This window comes from Sturnira hondurensis, unplaced genomic scaffold, assembly GCF_014824575.4.
Source record: "Sturnira hondurensis isolate 20B ecotype Veracruz unplaced genomic scaffold, ASM1482457v3 Scaffold0008948, whole genome shotgun sequence".
Lineage (NCBI taxonomy): Eukaryota > Metazoa > Chordata > Mammalia > Chiroptera > Phyllostomidae > Sturnira > Sturnira hondurensis.
This window is the reverse complement of record NW_028081579.1, coordinates 2,485,691-2,503,072: the sequence shown is the minus strand read 5'-3', so window position 1 is coordinate 2,503,072 and position 17,382 is coordinate 2,485,691. Positions and strand designations below refer to the sequence as shown.

General features: G+C 38.7%; 1 protein-coding gene across 6 annotated transcripts in view; it reads left to right on the top strand.

Annotated features, from left to right (window-relative positions):
- The window catches only part of TTC6 (tetratricopeptide repeat domain 6), a 234,787-nt gene that overhangs the window by 111,620 nt on the left and 105,785 nt on the right, over positions 1-17,382 (top strand). For all 6 annotated transcript variants that reach the window (XM_037056416.1, XM_037056413.1, XM_037056417.1 and 3 more), the window contains one exon: positions 1,139-1,333. In XM_037056416.1, the coding sequence (XP_036912311.1) occupies positions 1,139-1,333 (195 nt within the window). The remainder of the gene's footprint in view (positions 1-1,138; positions 1,334-17,382) is intronic.

Here is a 17,382-nt window from a genome sequence, read left to right as displayed (position 1 = left end):
CAGGATTTGGGAGCTCTCAGTGGAGATGACATAGCTGAGACACTGATACTGATGTTTTCAATGCAGAAAGAAAACTTCAGCCTTGGAAGCCATACCCAGTTTAGGAAATGGAGAAAGAAGAGCCAGTAAAATTATGATTAATTTGAGACGTGGATGTAGAGCTGAGATAGTGTAGGCTTAAAAAAGCTCGTAGAGGGAGGAGGAACAATTTCAAGAAGGATCATCAATACTATCAGCTGTAGTTTCATAGAAAACACAATCTGAATGATGCTTTATTTGATTTGATGAAAAGGTCATGACTTGGTTAATGTAAGAGTATAACTTAAGCAGGGAGGTGGGGATGGAGTTGTATTAGATAAGGGCCGTTTCCGCCTCAGGGACCATTAACAAACAATACTGGGGGAAAATTGGCTTCTGGTCAGCAGCATCGTGTTTAGATACTAGTGGCCACTCAATAATTTTGTGACATCCAAAATAAGCCCGTTCCAATGTAAGGATAATAATACCTCCCATATAGGCTCATTATAGAGAGGATTGTGTGTGAGTCACATAGCAGAGAGTCTGGCACATAGTATAGGTGCTCAAAAAATACTTGTTCATTAGATGGAATGTGGCACTGAGGATTAAGAAGTCATTCTTCATGACTTCTCTATTTTGGAAAGGCAGGAGAGGCAATTTTTTGCACTGTGGGAAGAAGGTACCATATGAACTGAGATCCAGGGTTTCACTGATGCTAGTTAATGGCTAATGTAGTTCTTCAGAGCATGAGCATTTGGGCCGAGTTGCAGAGCAGTAATGCATGGTGGCTGGATAGGGTGTCACCAGCTGAGTTAAGAATTCAAGAAAGAAGAGGTTTGGGGTGGGATGATAATGAGTTTGCTTTTAGATCTGTTGATTCTGAGGTATCTGCAAGACACAGGTTGATTATCTTCAGCAGGCAGTTGAATATATGACTGATGATCTGGTCAATGGCCTGCAACTGTGTAGCAGATTTGTTATAAATCATTATTATAGTTTTAAATTTCACCTCCTACATGAAGGCATCTTTTTCAAAGTCCAAACTAAACTGTCAATGTAAATGTATTTTATGTCAAAAAAACCACACAATGATCAAAGAAGCATTCTTTCTTTGTTGCAGAGTTCTACAAGACCACTCCACTCCTACCTTTCATGGTCTGTGCACCACTGTCCCAGCCTGGGTGCTTCCCACCAACTTGTACCTGGCTTCTCGGGTGTATCATACGGCCGACAAGAAAGGCCACGATACTCTACTCAGAGTACTTGGGAAGTCCTTGTTAGATGATTGCTTCACAGATGAAGAGCAGAAACATAGGTAAGAGTTCCATTGGGACTTTTGTTTTGAACTAGATTTAAGCTGGCAAAGAAGTTCTGCCTTTGAGGTTTAGATTTGGAGACTCAGTTCTGTTCTTGGACCTTAGAGAGGAGCAGTTTTTGTTCTTTTCCATTTATTCCCAGTATATACAGTCTAGTGAGTATCTTCATTTCCTGCCATCATCACCGTGAACCATGCCCTATAATATAGTAACTTGGGTTTAATGGTTTATGGTTCCCAAAGAGTGTCACATATATTGTCTCATTTGTTCTACATAACAACGTTGGAGTACAGATGTGAAAATTGAGGCTCATAAAAATCAAATAACTTCACCAGGCTTGCACAACTAAGAAAGTCCCAGATTTGGGACTTGAAGCCTGTCTTAGAGTTCAGTGTCCTTGGGCACACCTGAGTCCAGAGACCAAGTGCACAAGTCGTCGTCTCTGCGCTTTCTTCCATTTCTCCTTGTGTCTCACCTTCTTTTGAATCTGAGTATTCTTTAGTGAAGAGTATAAAAAAGGAGAAAAGGGAAGAGGGTCAACAGTTATTTGGCAGTAATTATACTCCTACTACTGTGCTGTGGTGTACCTAGCAATTTTTCCTAGTCACATGTCAGCTATAAGGATAAAGTCATAATTTCCAATTTATTCTTGAGGAAGCTTGGGCTCCATAATATCAGGATATTTGCCCAAGTTCTTATCTCTGATTAATGATTAAAATCTAGATATCTCTAACTTAGTTTTTCTCAAACTTTTTTCATTATCACCCCCTTAAGGAGCCTTTCTACACATTTTCCCCCTAATTGCCCTTCCCTATTAAATTTTAATACCCCAGATATACTGTACATCTGTTTATGGGCCTGTATAGCTGTGCACGATGCATACAAAGAGTAAGCTGCTAGCACTCCCCTCCCCCAACAAGGCACCAATTTGCACCCCCTTGGGAGCGATGTCACCTGCCCAAGGAGAGTGCAGGCTCCACAGTCTCTCGCCTTTCAAAAGACATGCTAGGAATCCTGAGAAATCGTCTCCTACACATTTTAAGGATATTAAAATGTATTAAGTATTAACAAGTTTAGATATAAATGTTTTGGTATTATATTTTAACAATTTTAGATATATAGAATAATATTCTAAAAGATCACTTTCAATTACACTTACACAAAATTATTAGTAACTTACCCACTCTTTTCATGGTATATTTTGAGTCTACATTCTTAAACTTGAGTTTTAGTAAAAACTGTGACACTTTACCTGCCCTCTTTCATGGTTTACAATCCTCTGCTTTCCCTCTTTAGTAATCACAAGCAGATTCAATGTGAGTCCCTGAAAGGTCATTCTCATGTTTATTTTGTATTTAGGCAAAGATATTTTTAATGATTTGTTATTTGTAACTTTATACATGTAAGTCTTTTAGTTTTCATTTGTCATGTCAATGGTTTTCTAAGTTTTTGAAAATAATTGTAGGCAAAGAATTTTGGAAATTTCAAAACTGCTCCAGTGTCTTTGGCAGAAAATGGCAGTTTCATGTGATGGTTTTTGGAATGCCTATTGAAATCCTGAAGCTGAGTGTGGAAAATGAAGACGTAAACTTGATCTAGTCGTCATGAAACTACTGCTTTGAGTCATTTCCACTGTTAATTTGCACGCAAAAGATAATTTTGAGGAGTTACAGCTTCTGTTAGTTAAGTAAAGTGTTAAAAATACTGGTTTCTTTCTAACTCTAAAATTATTTTCTTCAAGTAGATCTCACTTTCTTTTTTCAAGAGAGTCAATAAATGTTCTATTTGATGATGATAATTTAATTCTTGGCAATTTGTTCCTAAGTACCAAATAAGAAGTTCATTTAAGTACCGAATATCTAATTCTCCGGCATCCGTCTCTTGAGGATTACCTTGCTAAACATAGCTTAACCTTTTCAAAATATAGCTATCTGATGAGCCTACAAGTTTGGAGAGATGTGTACTTTTTTTCTGCACTAATAAGTGTTCTCAAGAAAGGGAGTTGTAAACAGGAAATGAATACCCTTTTGCTTGGTGGCTTTCTGGGGCTTCTGTGCAATAAATTTAACTGCAAAGCATAATAATACTTGTCCTGCATAGTTTTAGTGCTTGCCTAGTTCTGCATATAGTGATTATGTGTGGCAAGCACCATGGGTGTTTTAATGAAATAGCATGGGAACATACTTAAGTTAATTTAAAATAGCATTGTATTGTTCAAACTTTATTTTGCTCAGCAGCAATTTTGATGAGAACTATAAGAATGTTCTATATTGTTCATATGCTTGCTTTTAAAACGTCTGTTTTCTAAAGAGCACTTTATAAACGTTTAGTTAGAATCCTTGGCATGGAATTTTAGATTTTGGGCTTTAAGGGAAATCACTAAAAATATTTAAACACCTAGATAATGTTACTCATTGGTGAACAGCCCTCTGAACCTCTCTTGTAGGTGCATGTGCTTAAGCCACATGTGGCCTTCTGTAGAATAGCAGCCCCCAACCTTTTTGGCACCAGGAACCAGTTTCATGGAAGACAATTTTTCCACCCGGCGGGAGGTTGGGCGGATAGACAGGAGGAGGAGCTCAGGCTGTAACAGGCTGTAATGCAAGCAAAGCTTTGCTGGCTGATATTTTTATCTCAAATTTCATGGCTTTCTTTTAAAAAATTAAATCTCTGATCCATCTATTATTAATTTGATAAGAAGAATAGCATTATTGTTTTCCAAAATAACTAGCCAATTGCATAATATTATTTATTCGATAAATCCACTTTTTCTCATTAGTTTGAAATGCCAGGTGTGCACACCTTAAATTCCAACATGTTACTGAGTCTATTTATGGACTTATGTTCCATGTCACTGACTTGTCTGTGTAAAGCTGCCTTTATATTTTGTTGGTCCACCATTAATAGAGTTAGCAAAAATGCCATCTTACAAAAACTGCCTGACTTTCTTAAATCAGGGACCCCTTGTAGGTAGCTTTCGGGTAGTAAGCAGTGCTGAGGCTGTAGATCACCAGATCTAACCCTCAACTTTGGCTCAAATTGCTAGGGAAATTCTGGGTCACATCGAAAAAATGTGGACAGACTGTTAGTTCTATACATTAAAACAACAGCAACTACCACAGTATTGGAAAACTAAAGTTTAACTGTCAGAATTCAGTGTTTAATTTCACTTAATATTTTGCTACACAATAATAAAAAACAATATTTTAGCAAATATGAAAACTATGCAAGAAATACAAAGAAGAAAAAGTTACTCAAAATCTTGCTATCCAGATGTAATACTTTATATATTCTTTATATTCTTAAATATAGGATTCCATACTTCCTATATGCAAATAAGTTGTATTAATTTGGGATAATGCCATGTACATGTTTCATAACCTGATTTAAAATTTTTTTCTGGATGTTCATTCTTTTAAATTAGATTTTATTGATTATGCTATTTCAGTTGTCCTAATTTTTCTCCCTTTGCCCCCCTCCACCCAGAACCCTCCACTCCCTCAGACCATCCCCACACCATTGTTCACGTCCACGGGTCATGTGTGTAAGTTCTTTGGCTACTCCATTTCCTGTACCATACTTCACACCCCCATGGCTATTCTGTAACCACCTATTTGTACTTATTAATCCTCTCCTCTCTCACTCATTCCCTCACACCCCCCTCTAATCTGACAGCCATTAACATGCTCTCTGTATCCATGATTCTGATTTTTAAATTTATTACTTTGTGACTGTATTTCCATGTCAAGAAATACAGATCTGAATAGTTACTTAAATCGATGAGCAGATATTTTTTGTGTACTTCCTTTGTGTCAGGCCTTGAATTAGATACATAGAGTTAGATAGGGAAGCATCTACAAACAAGAGAAACATAATCTCTGCCCTCAGAGAACTTGGCGACAAGCAGCGAAGAAAGGTAGTGAATTAATTATTGTAAATGTCACAGTTAATATGCAGGTGTGCAGGGTGCTGTGGAAACATGGAAGAGTCCCTCTCTTTCTTAGGAGGTTTGAGGAAATGATACTTAAATTGAAACCTGAGAAATGAATAGAAGATAGCTAGGAGGAGAGGAAAGAATGTATTTTAGGTCCTTGCTACCCAAAAGTATAGTATTCATAGTCTAGCAGCACCAACATCACCTGGAAACTTGTTGGAAATGTGGGTGATTCTTACGTACATTGGAATATGAGAGCCCTTGCTGTGGACAGTTGGAACTTATCCAGCATTAGAGAACAGGAGGAGCAGTAATGCACCCGAGGCTGGAGAGGAGGAAAGAGTCTGATAATGTGGGATTTTTTAGATGCCCTGTATGTGTACATTAGGGCATGTGTGTGTGAGGGCTTGGGGGAGATTCTTATTCTCAGTACACTAGGAAGGCATCGGTAGTGGGGTTTTTTTGTCTTGTTTTGTTTTGTTCTGAGGAAGAATGACATGGTCAAATTTGCTTTAAGATAGCACTGTCCTCATCTTGACTTTTCAGTGTCGTTTGGTGCAGTTGCATTTGCTGTTCTTATACCACTTTTATTCCTTGACCTTCAGGACTACATTCTCTCTTGCTTCTCTTCCCGCCTCCCTGGCTATGCCTTCTCAAGTCTCCCTCGCTGGTATCTCATCTATTGACTTCAGAACTTTGCAGTGCTCAGGCTCATCCTGAGACCTCTCTTCTCCCCTCCCTACACTCTCACAGTGATCTTACTCAGGACCATGGCTTTAAATACTGTCTATATGCTGATGATGATCATTTACAAAGATAAACATATAAGGATGTTCACCGTCCTTGTAATAGCAAAAACTGGAAACAACTTCAGTGTTCATCAGTGGAAGACTTTTTATGGCGCATCCAATGATGGGGTGGATTGTAATATGATAAAGAATGAGGTGGAGCTCTGTGTGCTGACAGGAGGTAGGACTAAATATATAAGTTGATATGTGATTATATAAACAATTTTGTGTGGAAGGAAGTTAAGGAAACTTAATCTTGGCCTTGTTTTCATTGTAGATTGTACACTAAATTCCTAAAAAGTGAAACTGTACTTTGTCTAATTTTTGCTTTATTTGTATGGTATATGTTCATCTTTCCATTTATTTATTTGATATTGTTGTGGTTTTTATTTAAGTTGGTATCCTGATTAGAATAAGGGCAGTGAGAAAATTATGTTTTATAAACATTGCATTAATACTACATCATTATGATATGGCTTTGATTGTATATAGAGAAAAAATAACATTGGAATTAAAGCAATAACCATATGTGCAAACCAGCACAATCCTGAAACAGTGTTTAATAGAAAGCTCTTTGGTTAGATGATGGTTTCTATTGCTGTATGCAGGTCAGTCACTGCTTTGAAGGATCAGCTTTGAATCGCTTCATTCATTAAAAAAAGTTCTTCCCACTGGCCCACGGTGGCTAGATGAAGCCTTCGGTAATCTCTACTCATGTCACTCGCAATCATTGTGCCAGGGAATTCTGGTACATCTGAGTGAACACCTGTTTTATTTGCACAAGAGCCATCTCACTTTGAGTGACCACGATCCCGACCAAGAGCACGTATGGACAGCATTTCATCAAAGATGCCAAATCAGAGTTAGGTGGAAATATGGAAGATCTGGTCCTCGCCCTGTTCCTGCAAACTACGTATTGTGCTGCCTGGAGTTTACCGAGTGCAGCGAAGGGAGCAGGAACTTGGGAACCCGTATTGATCAAAATTCTGTGTGTAAGAACTAATCAGGAACTACAAGAAATTGTCAGATGTTGTCAGTCAGAATTTGGAAGAGATCTTGGAAAGGACATTAGGTCAGATACATCCTTTTATTTGTAAGCTTTCTTACTCTTGTCCCTTATAGACTGTATAGATTTGAATATTTTTTAAGCCAATAAGATTTTTTAAAATAATAGATTGAATCACTCCTTATTAATTTATTGTTGTATCAGATGTACTTGGTATTGTTTTTGTCGTCATTTTGTATTTTCTTTCTCTTTTTTTGCTTCTTTTCTATTTCCTATAATGTCATATTTGTCAACATTTCTCTATGTGTTTTTTATGTTTGTATTATTACCTGATATCTAATGTTTTAAGATAAAAATCTGAAGCCAGCCTGTTTTTACTTGCATGTAATTTGTTTCTCCTTCACTCCTAGTTGCTTACAGGGGTTAAAATTTTGCCTCAAATTAAATAATATCACTAGCATATGTTTGGGAGTGTATTGCTTTTTAATTAATATTTCTTGGCACACAGAAAGCCGTTTTGATATGCAAATACAGCTCTTCAGTTTATGATGTTTTCTGTTTTATTTTGAATAGTGTTTCCAATCTATTTGGTGCATTTCCTCAGGAATATCAATTAGGCACATATTGGATCTTCATTATCTTTCCTCTATAGTTATCATCTCTTAAATCTTTGTTCTGTTTTCGGAGTTGTAAATTTTAAATATTCCTTCTAACTACCATTTTAATACTGCTATGGCATTTTTCTATTTTTTTCTTAATTCTTTAACCACTTAAGAAAACTAAGTCTTTTGTCTCATCTGAATTTCTGTTTTACCTGAACTTTTGTTACCTGTTTCATGAAAGCATTAAAAAATTTCCTTGAAAAAAACAAACCAAGCCTTACTTTTTAATTTCTATAATATAATACATCTTTTTCAGAAGAATGTTTTTTGTATAACTTTTTGAATGATATATATTTCTTTCTGATACTTTGCAGACTCTCTGAATGTACCTCATACTTGTTTTCTGTGTACTCATATTTGGATAAATTTAGGGCATTTCTGGCTGCCCATTGTTAATACTGGACAGATTTACATGGCATTTGTTGTCTGTCCATATTGGAGGCATTAGAATACTACTTTTAAACCTTAAGTAGGAGAAGCAGAAGATGCAAATTTATGTTACTAATTTAGTCATTAAGAATACTGATAGGTGCTGGGAGTCCGGTGGGGCAAGATCTAAAAATTTTGCCTCTACAGTTTTTTTCCAGAATGTATGTATGTATGTATTTATTTATTATTTAAAATATATTTTATTAATTATTGCTATTGCAGTTGTCTCATTTTCCCGCCCCCTTAGTTCACGTCCATGCGTCATACATATAAGTTCTTTGGCTTCTGCATTTCCCATACTATTCTTAACCTACCCCTGTCTATTTTGTACCTACAATTTATGCTTCTTATTCTCTGTACATTTTTCCCCCATTCTCCTCCCTCCCCCTTCCCACCGATAACCCTCCATGTGATCTCCATTTCTGTGATTCTGTTCCTGTTGTAGTTGTTTGCTTAGTTTGTTTTTGTTTTTGTTTTTTTAGGTTCTGTTGTTGATAGTTATGAGTTTGTTGTCATTTTACTTTTCATAGTTTTGATCTTGTTTTTCTTAAATAAGTCCCTTTAACATTTCATATAATAAGGGCTTGGTGATAATGGACTCCTTTAACTTTATATTGTTTGGTGAGCAATTTATCTGCCCTTCCATTCTAAATGATAGCTTTGTTGGATAGAATAATCTTGGATGTAGGTCCTTGCCTTTCATAACTTTGAATATTTCTTTTTTGCCCCTTCTTGCCTATAAGGTCTCGTTTGAGAAATTAGCTGACAGTCTTATGGGCACTCCTTTGCAGATAACTCTCTCCTTTCCTTCTGCCACTTTTAAGATTCTCTCCTTCATTTTAATCTTGGCTAATATAATTATGACGTGCCTTGGTATGTTCCTCTTTGGGTCCAGCTTCTTTGGGATTCTCTGAGCTTCCCGGACTTCCTGGAAGTGGCCATTTTCCTTGGCCACATTGGGGAAGTTCTCCTTCATTATATTTTCAAATAAGTTTTCAACTTCTTGCTCTTCCTTTTTTCCTTCTGGCACTCCTGTGATTCAGATGTTGGAACATTTAAAGTTGTCCCAGAGGTTCCTAAGCTTTTCCTCATTTTTTTGAATTCTTGTTTCTTTATTCTGTTCTGATTGAATGGTTATTTCTTTCTCCTGTTCCAAACTGTTGATTTGAGTCTTGGTTTCTTTCCCATCACTTTTGGTCCCCTGTTTTTCCTTTACTTCACTTTTCCTTTATTTCACTTTTCATAGCCTTTACTTTTTTCTCTTGCTACCATACTCAACCGTTTCTGGAGCATCCTGATTCCCAGTGTTTTGAACTCTGCATCTGATAGGTTGGCTGTCTCTTTGTCACTTACTTGTATTTTTTTCTGGAGCTTTGATATGTTCTTTCATTTGGGCCTTTTTTTTGGTCTCTCCTGGCCTGTTATGTAGTAAGAGGTGGAGCTTTAGGTATTCACCAGACTGGGGCAACTTTACAACTATGCTGCCTTCTGGCACTATATGTGGGGGAGGGGTCTGAGAGGGAACAGTGCTGCTTTCTCTGCTCTTGGCTGGTTTTCAGTCACTTGCCCCACCAGCCACAAGCAAATTGGGCCCTTCTAGTGCTGATTCTTAGGTGTGTGGGTTTGTGTACATTCTAGGACTCTGTGGGTCCCTCCAGTGAACTATCCTGTGAAGCTGGGAGTTTCTCCCACTACTGCAACCCCCACAGGTTGTTTCAGTCAGAGGTTTTGAGGCTTTATTTCCCCACGCTAGAACCCTGGGTTGCATGGTATGTCTCACTGCCCAGTTTTTTGTCATGGTTTATCTGCCGCAAATGTGGGACCATTTGGTCCTCCAGCCACTGCCTTGCTGTGCATCCTCCCTGCCCCAGTTGCCTGTCTCTGCCCCTCCTACCCGTCTGGGTGAATCTTTCTTCTTTAACTCCTTGGTTGTCAGACTACCATACAGTTTGATTTTCTGGCAGTTCTGGTTGTTTTTGTTTTTAAATTTGTTGTCCTTCTTTGGTTTTGTGAGGAGGCACAGTGTCTTTAACTATGCCTCCATCTTGGCTGAAAGTCCACCTCTACAATTTTTGTCTGTGATTGTTAAAACTGTTGTAGAAGAGGCATACTATACCTTTACTATTGGTTTTTCTATATGATAAAGATTATTTTAGGCTTTTTTTCTGTGCATGCATGTATATACATATATATTATATACAATTGACATTAAAGATGTTGTTTTGACCGTTTATATTCCTTTGCGGATATTATTTTAAAATTGAAAGGCAGGAACTTGGGTAATTATTTTGACTATCTTTAGTACTTATAGTTTACAAATCAACTATGGAAAGTATATTTCCATTCAAAAAATTTTATCTGAACCCTACAATCAGGGTTAAAAGTGTCTATTAGAAAGTCATTGCGCTGCACAAAAACTCTATGCAACAGAATAAAATCATTCCATTTCCCAAATGAAGAATTTGCCATTCAGAGGTTAAGTGTGCTGCCCACGTGTATAAAACTGGTAAAAGTCACAGGTGTCTGTGACTCTAGGTGTGGTTTCCATTGTACTCCACGGATTTGTGAACTTCTCTTTTTTTCTTTTTGTGCTTCATTCTGAATATTCATTCTCATCTTGTTTTCAGAACCACCCCTGGTATAAGCTAGGAAGAAACTGAGGAGCCCTAGTTGAATAATTTGAGATAACCTATTTTATTCACTCTTAGTGTTTTGTATTTGATCCATTGTGACCAATTTTAGAAGCAGAGTTTCTGCTCATAACAAGATGATGTTCTATCTTATATTGCTTTTTCTCTCTTAGAAATTAAAATCTTGTTTCTGAGACCTAGGCTGTGGCTGGGGCCTTGGTAACTGTGGGAGTCTTCCCTGGTGTTCATTACTTAATTACTGGAAGCCTACATGAAGTACTGCCTGGTTTTATATTTCCGACACTGCTTGCCCCTCACAAGACTGTGACATTGTCCTGTGCTAGGCCTTTCTGATGTCACTTGTGGCACACAGCCCGTGGTCTATCGCCCTGCATTTAGAATATTGTGTTCTGTCTTCTGCTCTACATTTCCTTCCAACATGGCTGCTTGGAACTGACTTTCCCCTACCACCCCCACTTCCTGCATTGTCCTGCCATTCCTCAATGGCCAGGTCTAGTCCTATCCTGCCCCCTACCCCACCTTTTACTTGGCCTTGTTCCCTGCTGCACAAGACAGGCAGTGACCCAAGATATTATGCCAAGACACATAAGACTTAATCCTTGTTTGTGATCTAGCCAGTGATACGTGTCACAGAAGCACATGTATCAGAGTCATAAGTGAGCTCAGCTTTGCCCTAGCCTAAACTTGTCATATTTATGGATGAAGAAACTGAGGCAAAATGCTGCGTTCCAAAACACAACTGATGGTAGATTTGGACTATAACTAATAGTACCCTCAATTAGAGTTCTGTTATATCCATTTTTGATGACTAGCTCCTACCTAGGTAAGTCTTATGCACATTTTAAAAAAATACAGATTGGGATGACAAAAGTCATTTCAGGAAGCACTGTCAACGTCCTGTACAACATTGGATTAATGTATTTTTGTTTTTATATGGAAATACCAAGAAAGGAATTATTCAGACATACATCTGATGTTGTAACTGAATATGTAAAAGCTGGACTGTAAAGCACAGCAGTGTCGTTCCACAAGATGTCACTGTTTGCATGGAGCAACGGAGTTACAATGGTTAAAAATAAGTCCCCTTCCCTAATCGTATTTTGTAATAAAATTATATACTTAGGTATGTATTCTTCTGTAGATTTATTATTTTATTAGGACTTTATTCCCTGAATTCAAAAAAAAGTATTCAAAGTACTCGTTACCACTGATGCAGATGTTAAAGATTATACTGCAGAAAATTAGTCGTAGTTTAGCCTCTTCAGGAAGGTGAACTCCTAAAGTCTTTTCTAGATCTAGAAGTTTGCTTTTCAGACAACACTTTTTGTAAGTTACTGTTTTCTAAATTTTAGACTGTGGCCCAATAAGTGGGTTATGATATCAATTTAGTGGCTTGCTACCAACACTTTAAAAAATGCCTGGAATAGAATACTTTATTGGGTGTAACTGTTACTTGGTGCAACTTTTGCACACGAGCACTCTTAAAGTGCCCCGGTATATATCTTCTTTAAGTTAGATAAGAGTGACTATAAACTGCATCCTGTGAAGCCTCCCCAAAGTTTTGTACCCCAAGGGGCAAAATAAATTTACTGAGGAAGGGAGAGGAAAGCTACGATGGGGAAACACCGTAGAGTCACACGGAGAAGGAGCGGGCGCCACTGGAGAGAGGACTCTGCTGCGTGCTTCGCAGGATAGGGCTCAGTGTGGGGATTTTTAATGAGAGCTCACAGCTTAGAACAAGTGCTTCTCAAACTCCCTGACGGTAGCCTACAATAGGAAATACGTTTTACATTTCCGGCCTCCTGGGAGACCGATATTTACTGGGAAGGAGCTTGAACTCACTCTAGAGAGATGAGCATCTTTCCTTCATTCAGTCTCCTCAGTGGTAGTAACAATCATGATTGTAATAGCAAGCACTTATGAAGCATGTACTGTGTGCAAACTCATACACATATTATTCCTGAGCATGAGACAATGAGAGACCCAGTCACTGTTACTATATATAGATGAAGAAACAAACTGAGGAAAGAGAAGTGACCTACTCCACAGAGTACACCAAATGGCTGAACTGCAGCTAAAATCCTGGGGTTTAGCCTCATTCCAAAAGCAAGCTCTTCCAACAATATCAGTGATTTTTTTAGGCTTTCCTTGAGGATAAGGGCCATCCCTGGAGTGCCTGATAAGTTTATCAGGCCCCGTCTCAGATCCACTGAATTGGAATAGTTAGAGGAGGAATCTGAGAAGCTATAGGTTTAATGAACACCCAGCCTATTTTTATAATCAGGCTGTCAGAAAAGGTTGCTGCCCATCAGTGTTCTTGAACTTCAGTGTGCATCAGAATCGCCGCAGGGCTGGCTGAAGCACAGGGGGCTAGGCCCCACTCCCAGAGATTCTGATTCATTAGGTGTGATAGGGTTCAAGATTTTGCATTTCTAGAAAGCTCCTATGTGATGCTAATGATGTTGGGTAGGAAACACACTTTGAGAACCAATGCTGACCCATAACTCTCAGCTCTCCAGGGCAGGGTCACAGATTGCCTTTTGCTGTTGGACTTTTTTTCACTCAGCCAAACTCAACAGTACCTCATACATTTGCATCCAGGGGAAACAGAAAATGAGTAAGAATCAATGTTGCCCCCCAAACCAGCCTGTGATCTACTCTGAGGAGGATACACAGAATAAAATGTATTGTATGTTCTGTATTGAAAGAAAAACTCAGGGAGCAAAGATGAACTTTGGCTGGGCAGAGGGCCACTCTAAGTCTCATGGAGGAGTTGAGACCTGAAAGCATTGTTTTCATCACCACCCTGGATTGTAAGTTGGTTTGCCGGTCTCCCCTGTTGCGCCCGTAGTAGTCTCAGCACCCAGGGCACCTTTCAGAGAGTGAATGTAGGTTGGGCCAGGTCTTAGGGGAGGGATGTAGGATTGGCAGCATAGGTGGTGTCCAGACTGTGGAGGACCCCAAATGCCAGGCACAGGAGCTTGGTTTTTTACTGTGGGTATAGTCGTTAAAGCATTTGGAAGGGGGGTGATTGATGATAACTCTGCAAAGGTATGCGGCATTGGTTTCAGGAGGGAGAATTTGGAGATAAAGGGACCAGCAAAGATGACATCCTAGGACTCAGATGAAAGAAAATGCAATGGATGGAGCAGAATCAGAACCGGTGACTACGGTTGGGAGTGAAGCAGAGCCTGGAGTTGAAGAGATTTTCTATCAGAAAAGCCGAAATGGTGGTGTTTTCCAAAGGGGAAGGATTGGTTCCAAAGGGGAGGGATTGCTCTAGAAAGGATTGGTTCTTCCCTCTGGAAACAAACAAGGAAGCAGAGAAAATCTGGATAGGAATTTCCAAATGATTCATCTTTGTCATACAAGAACAGTTGCTAACCTTGGGTAGCCTTTCCACTAAGGCTCCCCAACCACATCTCTCAGAGCGATATACTCTAGAATGTGCAATGACTTATGACTTCTTTCACTTTCCTTCCAACCAACCAGTATTCCTGTTTTTTTCAGTGCAGATTTAGAATATGAAAAGACACTAAGATGTGAATGACTCTTACTACCTTGTTTTTGGTTTAGGACCAAATAAAAACATAGCACTGCCTTGAGGTAGCTTCTCAAGTCCTTACTGTCCTCCCTGACCTTACAAATATTTTACTGATCTTGATGTATGTTATTTTCTGGCATTCTTCTAACCCCTAGACTTCACTCTGTTCTTTGTTTTTCCTGAATACATTAGTCAAGACTTGGTCGCAGAAAAAAATAGATTTTCAGCTACTTTAAGGAAAAGGGGATTTAGTAATAGGAATTCACTGCTTATAAAAATCAGTGGAAAGACTGGAAAAATGGGCTCTAGGCAGGGGGTGTTTCCAGGGTTGATTCACACAGCAGACTTACCTGGCTGCTGGCTGCTGCTCCTTCTGACCTAGTCAGGAAGGTGGGAAATCTGGAAACTAACAGGCAACACACCACCTTATTAGCTGCACATGCACAACCAAAAAACAATGCCCCCACCCGAAAAGTAACTGGAATACTGCCACAGAACTCAATCTTGCCATAAGCACTTCCCAATAAAACACCAGAACCTTTTGCCCTTCAAATTCTATATGAGTGCATCTGGTTACTGGATCTTGAATCATGCCCAGGACATTGGCTGCAGAAGAATTTTACCTGTCCATCCTCAGGAGTTTAGGAAAGCACCTGAGAATTAGGATGGATTGGGTGTTGAGTCACAGTCTAGTGTGCTGGGAGTTGACTTTCTGAATCCAAATATTTGACTAGGTAAGATAGGAAACTTTTTTCCATGACTCTACTTTGGTAAAGCCCTTTTACCAGCTTAAGTTTGGGTGGGCTCATTTTTTAAACAGTTGGTATGATGGAATTAGCAGGTTTCAGTGTGTCATTAAGTAACTAAAGTCAGCTGGGTTTGTGAATGCTTACTCTTCACATTTGGTTTGAATGGAATGTAACAGTTAATATAATTGCATCTCAAAAAATTGAGGAAACATTGGCTCTAAATACTTTCATGGGAAGTTGATATGGCTATATTCTGTGTAGATTCACGATACACTTATTTTATATTTCTTTTAGAGTAAATACTGCAACACAAGTTTTAAGGCAGTCTGGAAGTCAGTCATTAGTGACATATTTTGCATTTCAATTTTGATTTAACTCACCTATCTGACATAATTAAGGCTTTTGTTGATAAGTTTTGTACTTCATACATATCCTAATGTGTATGTAGTTTGTAGCACAGAAGGAAAGACCTGATTTTATAACAGATTTCTGTTCATCCTGGCAAGATATGAATCAAGAAGACAAAATTTTATGTGAGAAGGGAGTCCTGCTAACACTGATGCTTTGCCTCACTCTACCATATGAAAGCATTTTGTTCTTTTTCTCTCTTATCTGTTGTTAACTGTTGTTCAAGTATAGTTGCTTCCATTTTCACCCCACTGTGACCCCCTGCCCCACCCATCCAGGCCTCCCAGCCTTGAACGTTCCCCTCTTTGGCTTTGTCCATGTGTTCTTTATACATGTTCCTTGATGAACCTTCTCCTATTTTCCCCATTATCCCTCTCCCCTCTCCTCTCTGTTTCCTGTCAGTTTGTTCTTTATTTCCATGTTTTTGGTTCTGTTTTGCTTGCTTGTTTATTTTGTTGATTAGGTTTTACTTAAAGGTGAGCTCATATGGTATTTGCCCCTCACTGCCTGGCTTATTTCACTTAGCATAATGGTCTCCAGTTCCATCCATGCTGTTGCAAAGGGTAGGAGCTCCTTTTTTTTTTCCTGCTGCATAGAATTCCACTGTGTAAATGTACCATAGTTTTTTGATCCACTCATTTACTGATGGGCACTTAGGTTGCTTCCATCACTTGGCTATTGTAAATTATGCTGCTATAAACATTGGGGTGCATAGGTTTTTTGGGGTTGGTGTTTCAGGGTTTCTTAGTATATAATCTAAGCAGTGGAATTGCAGGGTCAAAAAACAGTTACACTTTTAGTTTTCTGAGGAAATTTCATAGTTTTCCATAGTGGCTGCACCATTCTGCATTCTCACCAGTAGTGCACTAGGGTTCCCTTTTCTCATATCCTCACCAGCACTTGTAGTTGTTGATTTTTTTTGATGGACATTCTCAACAGTGTGAAGTAATATCTCATTGTGGTTTTAATTTACATCTCTCTGATGGCTACTGATGTTGAACACCTTTTATATGTCTCTGGACCATCTGTATGTCCTCCTTGGAGAAGTGTCTGTTCAGATCTTTTACCCATTTTCTTTTTTTTTAATATACTTTATTGATTATGCTATGACAGTTGTCCCATTTTCCCACCTTCACTCCCCTTCACCTTGCACACCCTCTCCCACCCACATTCCCCACTTTAGTTCATGTCCATGTGTCATTCTTATAAGTTCTTTAGCTGTTACATTTCCCATACTATTCTTACCCTCCCCTTGTCTGTTTTCTACCTACCATCTATGCTGCTTGTTCTCTCTGTACCTTTTCCCCACTCTCTCCTCTTCCCACTCCCCTGTTGCTAACCCTCCATGTGATCTCCATTTCTGTGGTTCTGTTCCTGTTCTACTTGTTTGCTTAATTTGTTTTTTTAGGTGTGGTTGTTAATAATTGTGAGTTTGCTGTCATTTTACTTTTCATAGTTGTGATCTTCTTTTTCTTAAATAAGTCCCTTTAACATTTCATATAATAAGGGCTTGGTAATGATGAACTCCTTGAATTTGATCTTATCTGAGAAGTGCTTTATCTGCCGTTCCATTCTAAATGAAAACTTTGCTGGATAGAGCAATCTTGGATGGAGGTCCTTGCCTTTCATGACTTGGAATACTTCTTTTCAGCCCCTTCTTGCCTGTAAGGTTTCTTTTGAGAAATCAGTTGACAGTCTGATGGGAACTCCTTTGTAGGTAACTCTCTCCTCTTTTTTTTGCTGCTTTTAAGATTCTTCCCTTCATTTTAATCTTGGGTGATGTAATTATGATGTGCCTTGGTGTGTTCCTCCTTGACTCGAACTTCTTTGACACTCTCTGAGCTTCCTAGGCTTTCTGGAAGTCTATTTTCTTGGCC